This window comes from Alternaria novae-zelandiae, assembly GCF_023758075.1.
Source record: "Alternaria novae-zelandiae strain BMP 2774 chromosome Unknown scaffold_19, whole genome shotgun sequence".
Lineage (NCBI taxonomy): Eukaryota > Fungi > Ascomycota > Dothideomycetes > Pleosporales > Pleosporaceae > Alternaria > Alternaria novae-zelandiae.
The window spans coordinates 479778-493864 of NW_026056979.1; the positions used below are offsets into that span (position 1 = coordinate 479778).

Sequence of the window (14087 nt, forward strand, 5' to 3'; positions counted from 1 at the left end):
GGGGGTGTTTCAGCGTTCCGTCTTTCACCCACTCCCTGAACGTCTCTTGCTCGTAGAAAGAAGGAAAGTTTGAGTATAGCTCTTTTAGTGTATCACTCTGTGTCAGCTCAACAACTGCGGGGTTGTTGGCTTCTAGAGACTGGATGAGGGAGGTGGTGAATGTTTGGAATGTCTGCATGGAGTGAATGTATGGGTCTGACAGATTGGTGAGGGGCGTGACGAAGGACTTGTGGTGTCTTAGGTCGAAGAGGATGGTTTCGACGGAGGACATCTTTTCGATGTTAAGGGGTCTGGGTTTTGGGATTGGGGTCGAAGGAGGGACTATGAAATCGGCCATTACAAGGAGTGTGTGAAATGTTGGTCGATTGGGTTCGCGGAATCTGGAGGGGAAGGAGAAGTTGGACAGATGAAGCTGTGGCGACAATGTGTATGTTACGCTGTGAAGTGATATTCAATGTTGGGTACGGACTCCTGGGCCTTTGAAATTGCACTGTGACCGAGTTAGTATCCTTGAGAGGTGTCATCTTGTTATGATGCAGATCAGTTAAGGTGAATGCATTGAGACCCCATACGTGTGATAGTCCCCGATACCTGATACCTGATAAATCTACCCGTTCCTCCTGAAACTACACCCATCACGCCAACTCCATCGCTATGATACCCATATCAACACCTACAAGCCATAGATGCGAATGTACGAAAACCGCGAACACCCTAGTATGCGAGTATGTACCGTATCCTCAAACGCCTTCAAAGATCGCGTCAAGAACGGATACCTCGATCAAGAAACCTGTCAAATGTTAGAACCTGTCCGGTTCATTCTTCAAAGCCGACCCTATTCAAGAGGGAGTGCCTGCTCTGCGCGAGCATCAATGGGGGTTGGAGTGCAGTTACCTCAGCAATGTTCTGGCGCTCGATATAGCTCTCCTGCTTCACATCTCTACCGACGCGCCAGTACGAGTCGGTGTAGTCCGCGCAGTTCATCTCGCGGAGAAACTGCTCGTCGTGCGTGATGACCAGCAGCTGGAAGTTGGCTTGCTTCCTGCGGCTCTGGATGATCTGAGACAGTGACTCGGCGAGACCCTTGATGTTCTGCTGATCCAGGTTGGTGGTGGGTTCGTCGAGCGCGATGAGACCGCAGTTTGTGCCGAAACATTCTGCGAGCGCGAGACGGATGACGATTGAAGCGAGGACCTTTTGGCCTGCGGAACAGCGGCCTCGCATGTCCATCTCGGTGTCTTGCTTTACCATCACAACGCGGTAGTTGTATGTCCGATTACCTTTGCCATCGCCGTCGGATACGATGCGGATCGCGTCCACGTCCGTACCTTGGTACGCGTTGCGCCACAGCTCAGCGAGAATAGTGTTGATCTCCTCCATCTTGAGCGTGTGATACTTCATAATGGCTTTATCAAGAGCGCCAGCATAGCGCCCCAGGTCGTCGATGGCGGCTTTGGTAGTTTCGACCTTGATATGCGCCTCGCGGTATTGCTCCGCAGCCTTCTTGTAGATTTTCTCATACTCCGTCATGAGATCGGTCAGCTGGTCATCCTTGTTCTTCATGTCACGCTCCAGAGTTGCCTTCCTGAGATTGAGATCTCGTACTCGAAGATCCCAGTGTTCAGCTTGCTGCTCGTAGTGTGCCTTGTCACGCTCAGCACCGAGCTCTTCTAGGTTTCGGATCTCGACTTCTAGGCTGTCGAGGGAGCGCTTGGCTTTCCGATAGCGCAAGTTTTCACTGATGGAGCGCTTGTTCGTTTCCGTGTCGCGCACCGTGTCTTCAAGCTTTTTGATCTTACGAGTCAAATCGGACATGTCAGTTTCGATACGTGCGACCTCGCCTTGGAGATTCTCAATCTCTCGATGGGTGCGTGCGAGCTGCTGTGGTCCACCACGACTAATATAAGCATCGATTTCCTCGTTCGCCTGGTTGAGCTGGCGCACAGTGTCGAATAGCCTAGCAGCTTCATCGTGAGCGCGTTGAACGCGATCGTTGCCACGGCGGTTGATGTCGTCGTACTTGTACTGCGCTTGCTCGATTTCGGGGTCGATGTTACTGATGTCCTGGTCGAAGCTGCGTAGGGCTTCACGTTGCTTGTTATTCTCCTGCTTGAGGTCTTCTACTCGATCGGCCAGATCCCGCTTCTCCTTCAGCTTTGACTGGGCACTGCTCAGGTCCGCGTTGATGTCACGTACGCTCAGCTCAAGAGTCGTGATCTGGTTACGTGACTTGTCCCTGGCAGCCGTAAGCTGCTCGAGCATTGTCCTAGCGGTGCGGCTATCATCAGACACACGTTGCAGATCGGTCTGAATTGCGTCGATGCCCCGAGAGAGCCCTGCAGACTTTTGTTTCCGTGTTAACTCTTTAATTTCTGCCTCAAGCTCCTGCGCTCTGCTGTAGTAGGCAACAATGGTCTGTACCTCCTTTGAAAACGACTCAACTTCTTGCTTCGCAGCCTCCAGATCGTAGATGACAGCATCCTGGTATTCGAGCTGTTTGTTGAGAGTGTCGCGCTCAGCAGTCAGCTTGGTGAGGTTGGCCTGGAGTGCGGGAAGTTCGGTGTCGCGCAGGCGAGTCGCTAGTTCATAGCTAGGTTTGGCCTTGCGAGCAGTCTCAAGCTTGGCCATGATTTCATCAACATTGTCTTCCTCCACATCCTCCTTCGCCTTTGCAATAATTTTCTTGAGTCCGCTGACAAAGCCCGCAGTTGTAAAGTCCTCATCGTGGTCATCGTGAAGAGTCCTCTTGCATAGACGGCACATATTGTGTTTTTCGGCGTATTGCAGGCATTTGCTCATGTACTCCATCTGTGCTTCGAACTTGGCTTTGTCTGTAGATTTTAGCTCGTAATCATACTCCAGGTCTTGCAGAGTCTCGTCAAAATCGGAGATGTCGTCCTTCTGTATGGATGCTTTCACGGTCTTTTCGTACTTTTGGAGGTCGGCACGATTCTGCTTCAATTGCGACTCCAAGCTTGACATCTCGTAGTTGACTTTGCCCAACTTGGTCAGCGCAATCTCGCGGCGAGACCCAGCCTCCTTGACCTTGCCTGCCTTCTCTGCCAGCACCTGCTGGAAAGTCGTCTCTAAAGTGGCGGGGTCCCAGTCAGAGTCCACCAGCTGTGAAAGGCGCTCATTGTGAACCTTCTTCATGGTCGCTAAGCTGTGCTGCTGGGTTTGTAGCTCCTCTCGCTTGACGTCGATAGCTGCAGACTCCCGAGCCTGCTTTGAAGCATCACCAAACTCATTCGTCAAGCGCTCCTTCTGGTCTTCGAGTGTTCGTACGTTGTTGGACGCTTCGGATATGCGTTCGTCGTAGCGTTCTGAGTTCACCGCGGTGATTGCGTTTTGAAGCTGCTTTTCGACATCTCGCTTCTTGTCTTGAAGTATGGCTTCGCTGCCCTCATCTGCCTTGATGTTGTTCATGGTCCTCTGGAGATCGGAGATGCGCTTGTCGTTGTTCGTGATGTGACTCCGGGCGGAGTCCTTGCTCTGGCTAAGTCCCGATTTGCGTGTTTTTAGCTGATTGAGATTATCCTGGGCTTCACGTAGGTCGCGTTGTGTCTCCTCCCGAGTTCGACCCAGAACCTTGTTCTGATCGCGAGACATCTTGTTTAGGATCTGCTGGAACTCCTCCACCTGCTTCTCGGTGATGTCGTAATCAAACCCACGCACAGCATGTCGCTTAGCGGCTTCCTTGATAGAGTTCTCGCGATGTTGGACCTGACGCTCATACTGCTCCTTTTGCGCCTCGTACTTGCCGATCTCGCTTTGCTTCGTTCCAAGAGCGTCTCTGTTGTCTTCGAGGTTGTTCTTGAGCTCAAGATATTGATTCCGGAATTCTTTGGCCTGAGTTGAGTATGTCGCGACGCGCTCTTCGTACTGATCTAGCATGTCTTGGAGTTCCTCGTCCGATTCAGCCAGCTCCTTGATGCTGTCTTGGAGCTCTGCAACATTTTCCCTGTTGATGTCTAGCGTCTGGCGCTTGGACTTCAGCTGTTCCACGATCTGTACGAAGCGCGCTTGGTGGTTGTAGGCGTCTTCATACTCCTGCTTCGCCTCAGTCCATTTCTTGTCGACGCCGTTGTAGTCCTCTCGCAGCGTCTCGATCTCGTCAAACAGTTTAGCTTGCCGCCTCTCGCTGTCCGCTGCGCGCGTCTTGTCCTCTTTGGCGTTGGCCTCGATGATCTTGAGCTGGCCCAGTTCGACGTTTCGGTCCTTCCGGATCTTCTTGATGTTATCGATGGCTTTGGTGTATTTCAAAGCTTCGAAGATCTCATCAAACTTCTTTTTGAGGGTAGTCGCATCGCTCAGGGGCCACAGACTATCCTCTTGATGGCAGAAGATGACGTTTTCCAAGATGGCTTTGGATACACCGAGATACTGAGGGATGATCTGATCAAGCTCGGCGACACGGGTTGAGATGGAATGCTTTTCGCCGTCTTTGATCATGAGCAATGAGCCTTCTAGGGTCTTCTGGCTCCTCGTAGTCTTCTTGACGGTGATTTGCATGCTACGGGTGGCGACCATGCGGACACCAGAAGTAGAGCGGAAAGACAGCTTGACCTGCGCCACACCATCCTTCTCATTTCGGAGCGATGGGTCGTGGATGAAAGCGCCTCCAGTCTTGCTGCTTGACGGAAGCTCGCCGGTAGTCGCATACTTGAGAGACTCGATAATGGTTGTCTTTCCAGAGCCGTTCCAGCCGACGATAAGTGTGAGGGGTGCAGTGAACTGAATGACCTCTCCTTTTTCTGGACCGAAAGAGCGAACGCCCTGGATCATTAGGCGATCGACTTTCGACATGATGGCGGTTCGCGCTGCCGGCGCTGCCTCTTTTCCTGGTGTCTGTGAGGCTGCGCTTCTGGTGATGGGGGATCAGCTATCCGTGGTCGTACAATTGAGCGGGCGGATGTTAGAATTGCACCCCGCAGCTGGGTTGATATAGTAGCGTGTTGTTTGCTGCCTGTCAAACAGGCGCGGTAGCCTGGACGCGTTGACTAGCGGCGCGGTATCACGTGCAGAAGAGGGCCGTGCGGGTTGGGCTCACAAGCGCAACACTGTTGTCGTCATGCTAAAGTGCGGATGGGCATGCACAAAACATAGAAATCCCATCACGTCCTCGGGGAAGCTGCCCGCGCCTATCACCCGCGGCTTTATTGCACGACATCATATGCAGCATCGTGCATTTGAGACGCCATGGCGCAATATCAAAATGGCGGTGCTGAGGTACGCTGACTGGCCCTGCATCCTTAGTAAATCTGAACACCTGTCTCATGACTGTAGATGATGGCCGGAATGCCTATGCACCCCCAGACGCAGGAGTTTAACGGGCTGCCCATGGACGATGGCATGCAGTCGATGGATCTGGATATGGGGTCGCTGGACGGAGCCGAGGGCGGCCAGAACGGCGGATTCTCCTTTGCGGATCCACAGATGCAGGCCGCGAGTCTACCAGCCAGCAGCACCATGGGCGACATGCAGATGACAGGCGCAGGCGCTGGGCCTCTACCGACGGGCTTCGGCGCCCCCAACATGAACCCCTCGGGCAGCACCCTGACCGAGTTCACCAAGCGGCGGAACTGGTCGCAGCGCGTGCTGGAAGAGCTGCGCGACCTGCTGCACATACTGACTCCCGACGGCAGGGTCCTCTATGTCTCCCCCTCATGCAAGGCGCTCACGGGCTGGGACCCTACGCATGTCATGGGCCGCTTCATCAACGAGTTCATCCACCCCGACGACATTGGCATCTTCGTGAAAGAGTTCAATGAGTCGATCGCGTCCGGCAACCCGCTCCGCTTCTTCTACCGCTTCCGCAAAACCGACGACACATGGATCATCTTCGAGTCGCACGGCCACCCGCATCTCAGCAGCGACCAGAACTCGTTTGCGCCGCCGAACACCATCAACTGCCGCGGCTTCTTCATGATGGCGCGCCCCTACCCGACCAAGAACGCCGCCCTCCTCGACTCCTTCCTCGAACACAAGATAGAGAACGAGCGCCTCATGAAGCGCATAGCCGAGCTCAAGCGGGAGGAGCAGGACGAGCAGGACGACTGGGCAAAGAAGACGGAAGGCGCCACCACCTCGGTGACTCCTTCCGAATCGCATGTCACGCAGAACATGAGCCAGGCCGATGCCGCGTCCTATGCGCAAATGCCGCCGCCAGCCAAGCCAGTCATCTCCAACACCGCCCTCACCCGCCAGAACCTCGACGAGGCCCTCGCCGCAAGCAAGCCCGATAGTATCAACGACAAGATGATGCGGTATGAGGGCGCAAATCATCTAGAAACAATCGAGATGTTGACCGGCCTCCGGTACAGGGACGGCGAGCGCTCACAGGGTATAAGTACCGGTGACGCCAGCCCGAACCTCATCCGTGGCGATGCAGGCATACAAATATCGCTAGACCGCGATGGCCGAAATTCTTCTGACAAGAAGAAGAAGCTCAAAATCGCCGACGAATACGTTTGCACAGACTGCGGCACATTGGATTCGCCCGAATGGCGGAAGGGTCCAAATGGGCCGAAGACACTGTGCAATGCATGCGGATGTAAGTCGTCAACTCCAGAAGCAAGGAGGTATAACATGCTAACTGCGACAGTGCGCTGGGCAAAGAAAGAAAAGAAAAAACAACAAGGTCCTACCAGTATGCCAAGTGGAAGTGGCATGATGCATACACCATCCATGCCAATGCACAGCAGTACGGGCTCTAGCTAAAACCAGCATGTTGCTGTTGTCGGTTGCCATCCTTGCGACTTTTACACGGCGTTTCTTATGAGTCTCTCTTCTCTATTCTTTCTGGATTTCAAGGTGTCAGGCATATCAACGGCGTTGCATTTGTGGCTGATCATGGGCCTTTGGTTGGTTTTCCTTACGATCGGCATATGATTCCCAGGGCCATAGATAGATTCGGGCTGAGCAACGATACCACTTCTCTGTAACGGCGATTGCAGATTGCAACTACCAGAGATGCATATCTGATCGCTCCACGATCGATTTGCATCACGAGGCTGGATTGATAATGGTACCAGAATTTCCCGAGCACAAGCTCCTCATTATCTTCTGCACGAAGCCCTCAAATTCAAGGCGTTTCGCCTTAACAGCGCTCCTCATCCACGATCCACACATGACAGAGTTGTTGTGTAACATCTGGGATCATTCTTGCGCCACTAACTTTTCAATCAATTTAGCGGATACAACGAGCGATGCTGCCTTCTCGACAGTCGAGTCATCAACGTCCACGAAGAGCCCTGAAGCGAGAGTCTCTGAAGATTCACCGCTAACGTCAGATTCGAATACGATGATCTGAAAGTTACACCGCAGAAGATGGGCGACCAGCATATTCTGGGAGGGACGTGGATCATCTATTTTCGCGCCAAGTTACCCACACGTCAGGCATTTAGCACTGATGGAACTCTCCGAAGGATCTACTACGACGTGCTGCGGCTCAGCGGTCGTTGTTCCTCTGATTCGTTCGTACAGACTGTTCGTTTAAACATGCCTCAGAATGTACGAGTCAGCCAATCAGACCACAAAGCGCGGGCGCTAGAAGCAGCAAAGTTGGTGTGAGGCGCAGCCCCGTGAACAGCCCTACCCCATCTTTCGACTACCAGGTACGTCTTCAAGATAGGCGAGCTGCTGTCTACAGCGTCTGTCCTGCAGTACTGGCATGGGTTAAATGTCTATGACTATGATCGAGACGACTTCAACGTCTTTCAGCTAGGCTGTCAAATGGATAGCAACTCCCATGAGGCGTTCTGTGGGAACAACACAATCTCCACAGGGCGTAACGACGCGTTGAATGTTGCGCAGATCCATGCTGGAGTCGTCAGTCCAGATAAAAGAAGCATCAAAGCTATGAAGTAGGCGGTGCATGTGCTAGTGCTATTGCCTTCCTGGGAGGCCTCATCTTTCCGTATAAGAAAGGGCAGTACTAACCTTCCAAGATGCACCACTCCATCTCTATGCTCACGAAGAGCTCTCCTTTACAACAAGACTATCATCTCTTCACGGATCCTGTTATATACTAGCCATGTCAAAAATGCTACTTCCGGTAGCCGCAGTGTTCTCCCTGCTAGCCCCCACCGCGCTCTCCCTGTGCCCACCACCAGGTGCAATTCTCCCACCACCATCACTCGCTGTCCATACCTCCAACTTCAGCATACCGGATGCGGTATTCCAAAACTTCAGTTTCATAAAAAACACTTCGTTCGCGATCCAGGCTTCTGTCGGTAACAACACGGTCTTCCAATATGAGCATACAGCCCCTGGCCGTGAAGTCAATCAGTCGCTCTTCGACACCAAGCTCCGCATAGCTAGCGCAACCAAGCTGATCACGGCACTTGCTCTGGAGTTGAGTAAAGACAAGATCGGCTTGGATGATCCGATTACAAAGTTCATTCCTGGTCTGAACGAAGAATACTACGCAGATGTAACGATCAAGTCCTTGACTGATCACACTTCCGGTCTCGGTCGCTTCGTACGTCCTCCAATCCTTCAGTCCCCCACCCACACACTGAACTAAAACACCACCCCAGGGTTACACAACAGACATAGCATTCGGCCAAAACGCAACCGCTCTCGGCCTCCTACTACTCAACAACACCCTCCCAGGCTGCGACCCCATCCCCGGCGGCCGAATGTGCACGCCCCAAGAGATCCTCGACGAGTTCAACAACCCAGTCTACGCCCCACACTCCCCTTCCTCCCGCGCCATGTACAGCAACATCGGGTACATCCTCCTCGGCAAAGCCCTCTCAGCAGCCCACAACACCACCTACGAAGACGTGATCCAAAAGCTCATCCTCGACCCCGTCGGCATGGCAAACTCCTCCTTCTCCGTCCCCTCAGATGACGGAACCGCCGTCCTGCCCCGCCGCCCTGAAGATGCCTCATGGTTCGTAGCCCCCTTCGGCAATCTGAACCCAACAGGCGGTTTGTGGTCCACACCCAACGACCTGCTCACCCTGCTTCACGCACTCAAGAACGGGGAGCTACTCAGCAAAGTAGCATTGAGGAAGTGGATGCAGCCCACCACCTTCCTCCGGTCTCTCCACCAATACGTCGGTGCAGCATGGGAAATCTTCCGCATCGACGACCTTCCGCTCGAGTTTCCGCGCGCGATCGATGTGTATACAAAATCGGGTGGTGTACCGGGGTATGGGAGCTATCTTGTGTTGATCCCGGAATACGATATCAGCATTACGATTAATGCGGCAGGGGGCGAGACAAGTTATTCGAGTATTGAGCTACTGGACACGGTTGTGAGTGCGTTGGTCCCGTGGGCAGATGAGCTAGCACGTCAGCAGGCGGAGGCGAAGTACGCTGGGAGGTATGTGCTTGAGACGGCGTCTTCGAACGACACGCTCGTTTTGTCTTCGACGGCGGGTCCGGGTTTGGCTGTCGAGGCGCTGAGCGTCAATGGCGTTGATATCATTGCTGCTTTGGCTATGAAGCAACAAGTCCCACTGGACAACTTTAGCGCGAGGCTGTACCCAACTGATCTAGATTCTCTGGGTACGCAGAGCGAGAACTGGAGGATGCTGCCTGATCAAATCAGCCCGGCGAAGAAGCTGTGGGCGGGGCTGGAGTGTATGAGTTGGAATAATGGGGATTGGGCGAGGTATATGGGGGAGCCGCTTGATACGTTTGTGTTTCATGTGGATGCCGAGAGTGGAAAGGTTGGGAGTGTGGAGTTGCTTGGTTGGAGGGTGAATTTGGTGAAGGTGGATTGAGGTGCTTGGCTATAGAGTTTTGGATTGTAGCCCGTGAACTGAGGGTTCGATATAATCCGAGATGTCTGTACACATTCATGTTCATCCGAAATGAATTGAAATGTGTTTCTTCGATACCTAATATATGCAACTGTAGAAACACCAGCTACCAGCCTTCTCCCGCGTCCCGACCACGACGAAACACCAACAACGAAAGTACTACCGCAAGATGCTAGTAGCAAAGGGGGTATCGAATATACAAAGCACGAACGAAAAGCCCTGCCACCTCCACTCGCTCAACATGACCAGTTCCATCCTCCCCTAACAACACCCAGGTACTTCAGACAACAGTAAAAGTCCTCTGTGGATAATTATCCAACTGCGTCATATCCTGAATCTCAGGGAACCAGTGTTCAAACAGCGCCTCCGCATCCTCACTCATCTCCTGTTCCGTCCCCTCAGGCGTACACTCATAGCATTCCAGTCTGCCGACACGACGATACGTGTTATTCCCCGCTGAAGACGAAGACTTGAGCACAATACCTACTATGGAAGAACGGAATGTCATGCTGACGAGGACGCAAACGAGGGTTTCGCCGTCTTGCAGCGCGTCTTCGCCGCGGGGAGGGACGACGTCGGGGGTAAAGTCAACGGTCATACCGTTTTTAGCCAAGGTATACGAGGGTGGTGCGTCTGGCGATGCAGATGAAGAAGGCGGAGAAGAGTGAAACACGACTTCTGCGGCCATGGCACCTGAGAGTTCGAGGGGCTCGCCCATGATGGGTGACCACGCACTCGCACGCTTGCCTTTTGGACCGAAGGAAGCGCGACAAGCGAGATCCATGGCGCTTGTGTTGTCGAAGAAGATGGGGGAGCCTTCGACGGAGGCCCACGACCAACTTGGCACGTTTTGTCCTTGGGCTAGTTTCGGGCGCCGGCAGCGTGAGCTGTCGTTGGGATACCAGAGGAGGCCGAGGGTGCTGAAGGTCCATTGGCCGGCTATGTAGCCTGATTGGAGGGTTGGAGAGAGGGCTTTGGCGATGCTTGCTATTGCTATTAGGCGGTCGCTGTCGTAGGTGAGGTGGCGTGCGGTGTATTCGGTTATGATGTAGGACCAGAGTTGGAGTGTCTCTTCGCGTCTGCGTAACAGCTCTTGTTGGGCGCCATTCGTGAGATTCGTAGAGGCCAGTTGGTTTGTCATGCTGTCCATCCGAGTGTGGCCCATATTTCCGTTGGTGTTGGCTTGTTGTGGTCTGTTTGCTGTTTCGTAGAGGACTCTGCCAAACTCTTGCTTGACCTGGTCGCATGGCCGCGTGTCATATGTATTGTCGTCGATACGCCCGCATTCGCATTGGTAGCCTTCTCGGCATTCTAGAATCATCTCGCTCTTGGTGAAGTGCAGCACTCTCGGCGAAAGTAGGCGTTCGGCGTACGGCCATGCGCGAATCAAGAGGGGCGTGTGTAGATTTGCTTCTTCGGTCATGTTGAAGGGTAGCTCCCACTCGTTCATGTGAGCATTTCCGTCAAAAGGCGCCTTGAAACTGTAATGAGTCGGCTGCTCCCGCACGTTGATCTTATGTAGCGAGCCTTTGTTGTCCGTTGCTTGGATCTTGAATGGCTGTGTTTTGGGAGGAAAGAGGGGTTGGGTACTGCTGTCGGATGCGGAGGTCGCCGCAATCGTCAGGAAGGCGTTGCCGAAGATCTCATCCATCTTGAGCGAGTCTTCCAGCTTCTCCTGGACGTCATCTTGTATCAGGCACAGACTATCGATAAACAGCCAGCGGAAACCAAGCGCTCGGGTGAGGAAGACGGCCTCTTGGTATGCTCTTGGCAATGTTGACCATGGAATGCTCTTCTTGTGTGATTGCAGGTTTGCCAAAGTCGTCTTCGGGATACCTTTGGCCAGTCCCCAGACATGGCTCAGGGCGATGTATTCGCCGTGTTCGTATCTCCTCTCGTCTTGGATGTACTCACTTTCGTGCAAGCGCATACTCTTGGAGTCGTCGCGCGACAGCAAGTCTAGAACGCGCTTCGGTAGTGTGGTCGGTTTGCCTCGGCGACTGCATGTAACATGGTTCTCTAGGCAATTCTTAATCAAGCCTCGCGCTGTTGCTAAGCCAGTACTCTGTAGTGGATTTTCTGTCACATGTTTTCCGCGCCCAATGGCGGAGAAAGGAGACTGGCCGTCTGCGGTGTTGTCAGTCCACGCGTTCCTGCAGAGCGAATGAGCTAGCAGTAGCCCTGGAGGTGACCGTTCCACGACCGCGACCATCATTACATCAACTGAAGCACGTCGGAAGAAAGTTTGGCATACCTCCATCGGTGAAGAACTCGAGTTTCAGATCTGCATGGCCTGCTGCATGTTCATGTTCGTCCTCGTGGCAATCGTCCTGGTCGTCGTTGTCTTTCCATCGGAGCTCGACGGAAAGATGTTCTTGGGGAACTCTTCCATTCTTTGGCCTGAATGTTTCTGCCTTCACTCTAACATTGTCTTCGTTGATGTTTGGGAACCGGTCGTGGTGTAGGAGGACGCCATTGAGGAGGAGCGCGCACGCGCGGCAGGAACTTGATCTCGACCTCAGATTTGGCAGCGTCGTGTCGACCCAAACGAGGGAATCTGGCCCATTCTCTTGCACGCTGTCCGATCCATGGAGGTGCTTCTGGAGACCTTTACATGTTGCGCAAACAGATACCATGGCGTCGTGGAGTGGTTGAAAATGGGTGATGGATATGACGACGGTGCGGGGTGCTGAGGTTCGTTCCCGTTGTTCCGCGGGGCGGCAGGACAGTGTTAGGGAGATGGCACACTGACCAGGTATACGTCAATTGAAACCCCTTAAGCAGTCGCTACTAGTGAAAATGCTGGCCCACGAAGCCAGTAGCAGCAGCTGACATTTGCATGCGGCTTCCAGACCATTCGACAGCCTAAGGTGGAAGGTCAGCTCTGAACCAAACCAAAAAGTGGAGGCGCCACTACTAATCCTACGGGCAGTGAACCTCTCCCGCTCTTGTGGGGACGCCCAGCTTCCAAAGCACAAGGATCTCTCGGCGCAGTGCGACGAGGCTACGATTATCATTTGCAGAAAGATAAGTATTCGGCGACCTATCGCCGCCTTGTCTCGCCCCTCGTTCAAAGACCTGCAGCACAGATCATCGGGCACTGCGCATGGCGATATCATCCAAGCTGGTGCATGCTGACATCTATCCTGCGCCCGCCGAACCTTGGTAACGAATGGACCGCGACGAATGCCTAGGTGCCGCTCGTTCGGTGCTTCTCCCGTGAACACGACCCTCGCGCCCGCAGATCTGGGTCAACGTGCTTCAGCCCGTTTGTTCAATCATTCGTCAACGCAATGCTTTTTTTCGAGCTGCTAGCCTACCAGGAGAATTGATGATGAAACACGAGCTGAGCCATTGTTCGGCCAAGTGCTGCATTCAACAGAAGTGACATCTAGATCCTCACCTGACAGCAGCCATGAGAATGTCTTCATATCCAAGCCATCCGGCATCAGCAGAGCCGTATTGCCACACCGACGTTGTTCAGCCTGCTTTCAGACACCAGCGCAGGGTGATGGCAGCCATGGAAAACGCCCTGCTTTCCGCGTCAAAGGCCGCCTCAAAAGCCGCCTCGAACAACCAATCGTTCCTGCGGAACTTTTCTGACTTGCATCCTACTTCCAAATCCGGCGCGTCATTCTCCCATGTACAATCTATCCACCGGTCGACCATCAGCATGTCAGATTCGTCTATCGCCTTGCGGCTGCGTCAACCACCGATCGGTCACGAAAGGACGGCGACCTTGCAGCTGCTCAAAAGACTGGAAGCAGAATCGCATTCGCGCAAGACATCATGCATCAACGATGTAGAGTCCAATAAAAAGGTCAACCTGCAATTTCCCGCTGCGTGTCATCACTTGAGCTTCGAAAGGGTGGTCAGGCCAGGGCCCGCCAGATCGAGTCCATCTACATCCATGAGCCACTTCAACCGCCTTGTATGCAAGCCTTCACGACTCTGCCTCGCCATTCGGTCTGCGGTCTGATAGCCCGGGCCAACGATATGAAATGGGCGTCAACCGCTGCCTTAAGAGCTCCCTGTGTTCAAATGGTCGCTAGAGGCTGTACGCCCAAGCATGCTAAAATCAAAGCCAACATCACGAGAAGATGCTGCCTAAAGTCGTGGAGGCTTGAAGGATGAAGTTGCGCACCGCGAAGTGCCATCTCGTAGTGACCTATAGCGTGCCGACTACATACTCCATTACGCGTATCATCGTCACGTAAACTCATAAAGTTCTGTTCCAGGACATACGGCGCTTATCGATCGGTGGAACTCGATACTCATAATCTTGTTCACTAAACGTGACTTTCGTAAGTC

At 53.4% G+C, this 14087-nt stretch overlaps 4 protein-coding genes across 4 annotated transcripts; 2 read left to right on the plus strand and 2 right to left on the minus strand.

The window, feature by feature from the left end:
- Positions 1–816: 816 nt before the first annotated feature.
- J4E88_008487 (uncharacterized protein) lies at positions 817–4806 on the minus strand (the record flags this gene model as incomplete). Its single annotated transcript, XM_049402097.1, has 1 exon — positions 817–4806. One exon carries the CDS (start codon positions 4804–4806, stop codon positions 817–819), a length of 3990 nt encoding a protein of 1329 aa, XP_049252195.1.
- Positions 4807–5289: 483 nt separating this feature from the next.
- J4E88_008488 (uncharacterized protein) lies at positions 5290–6720 on the plus strand (the record flags this gene model as incomplete). Its single annotated transcript, XM_049402098.1, has 1 exon — positions 5290–6720. One exon carries the CDS (start codon positions 5290–5292, stop codon positions 6718–6720), a length of 1431 nt encoding a protein of 476 aa, XP_049252196.1.
- A 1315-nt stretch (positions 6721–8035) lies between these two features.
- Positions 8036–9737, plus strand: J4E88_008489 (uncharacterized protein; the record flags this gene model as incomplete). Its single annotated transcript, XM_049402099.1, has 2 exons — positions 8036–8482; positions 8541–9737. 2 exons carry the CDS (start codon positions 8036–8038, stop codon positions 9735–9737), a joined length of 1644 nt encoding a protein of 547 aa, XP_049252197.1.
- Positions 9738–10056: 319 nt separating this feature from the next.
- J4E88_008490 (uncharacterized protein) lies at positions 10057–12412 on the minus strand (the record flags this gene model as incomplete). Its single annotated transcript, XM_049402100.1, has 2 exons — positions 10057–11903; positions 12031–12412. The coding sequence occupies 2 exons, from the start codon at positions 12410–12412 to the stop codon at positions 10057–10059; spliced, it is 2229 nt and encodes a 742-aa protein (XP_049252198.1).
- Between the last annotated feature and the right edge of the window lie 1675 nt (positions 12413–14087).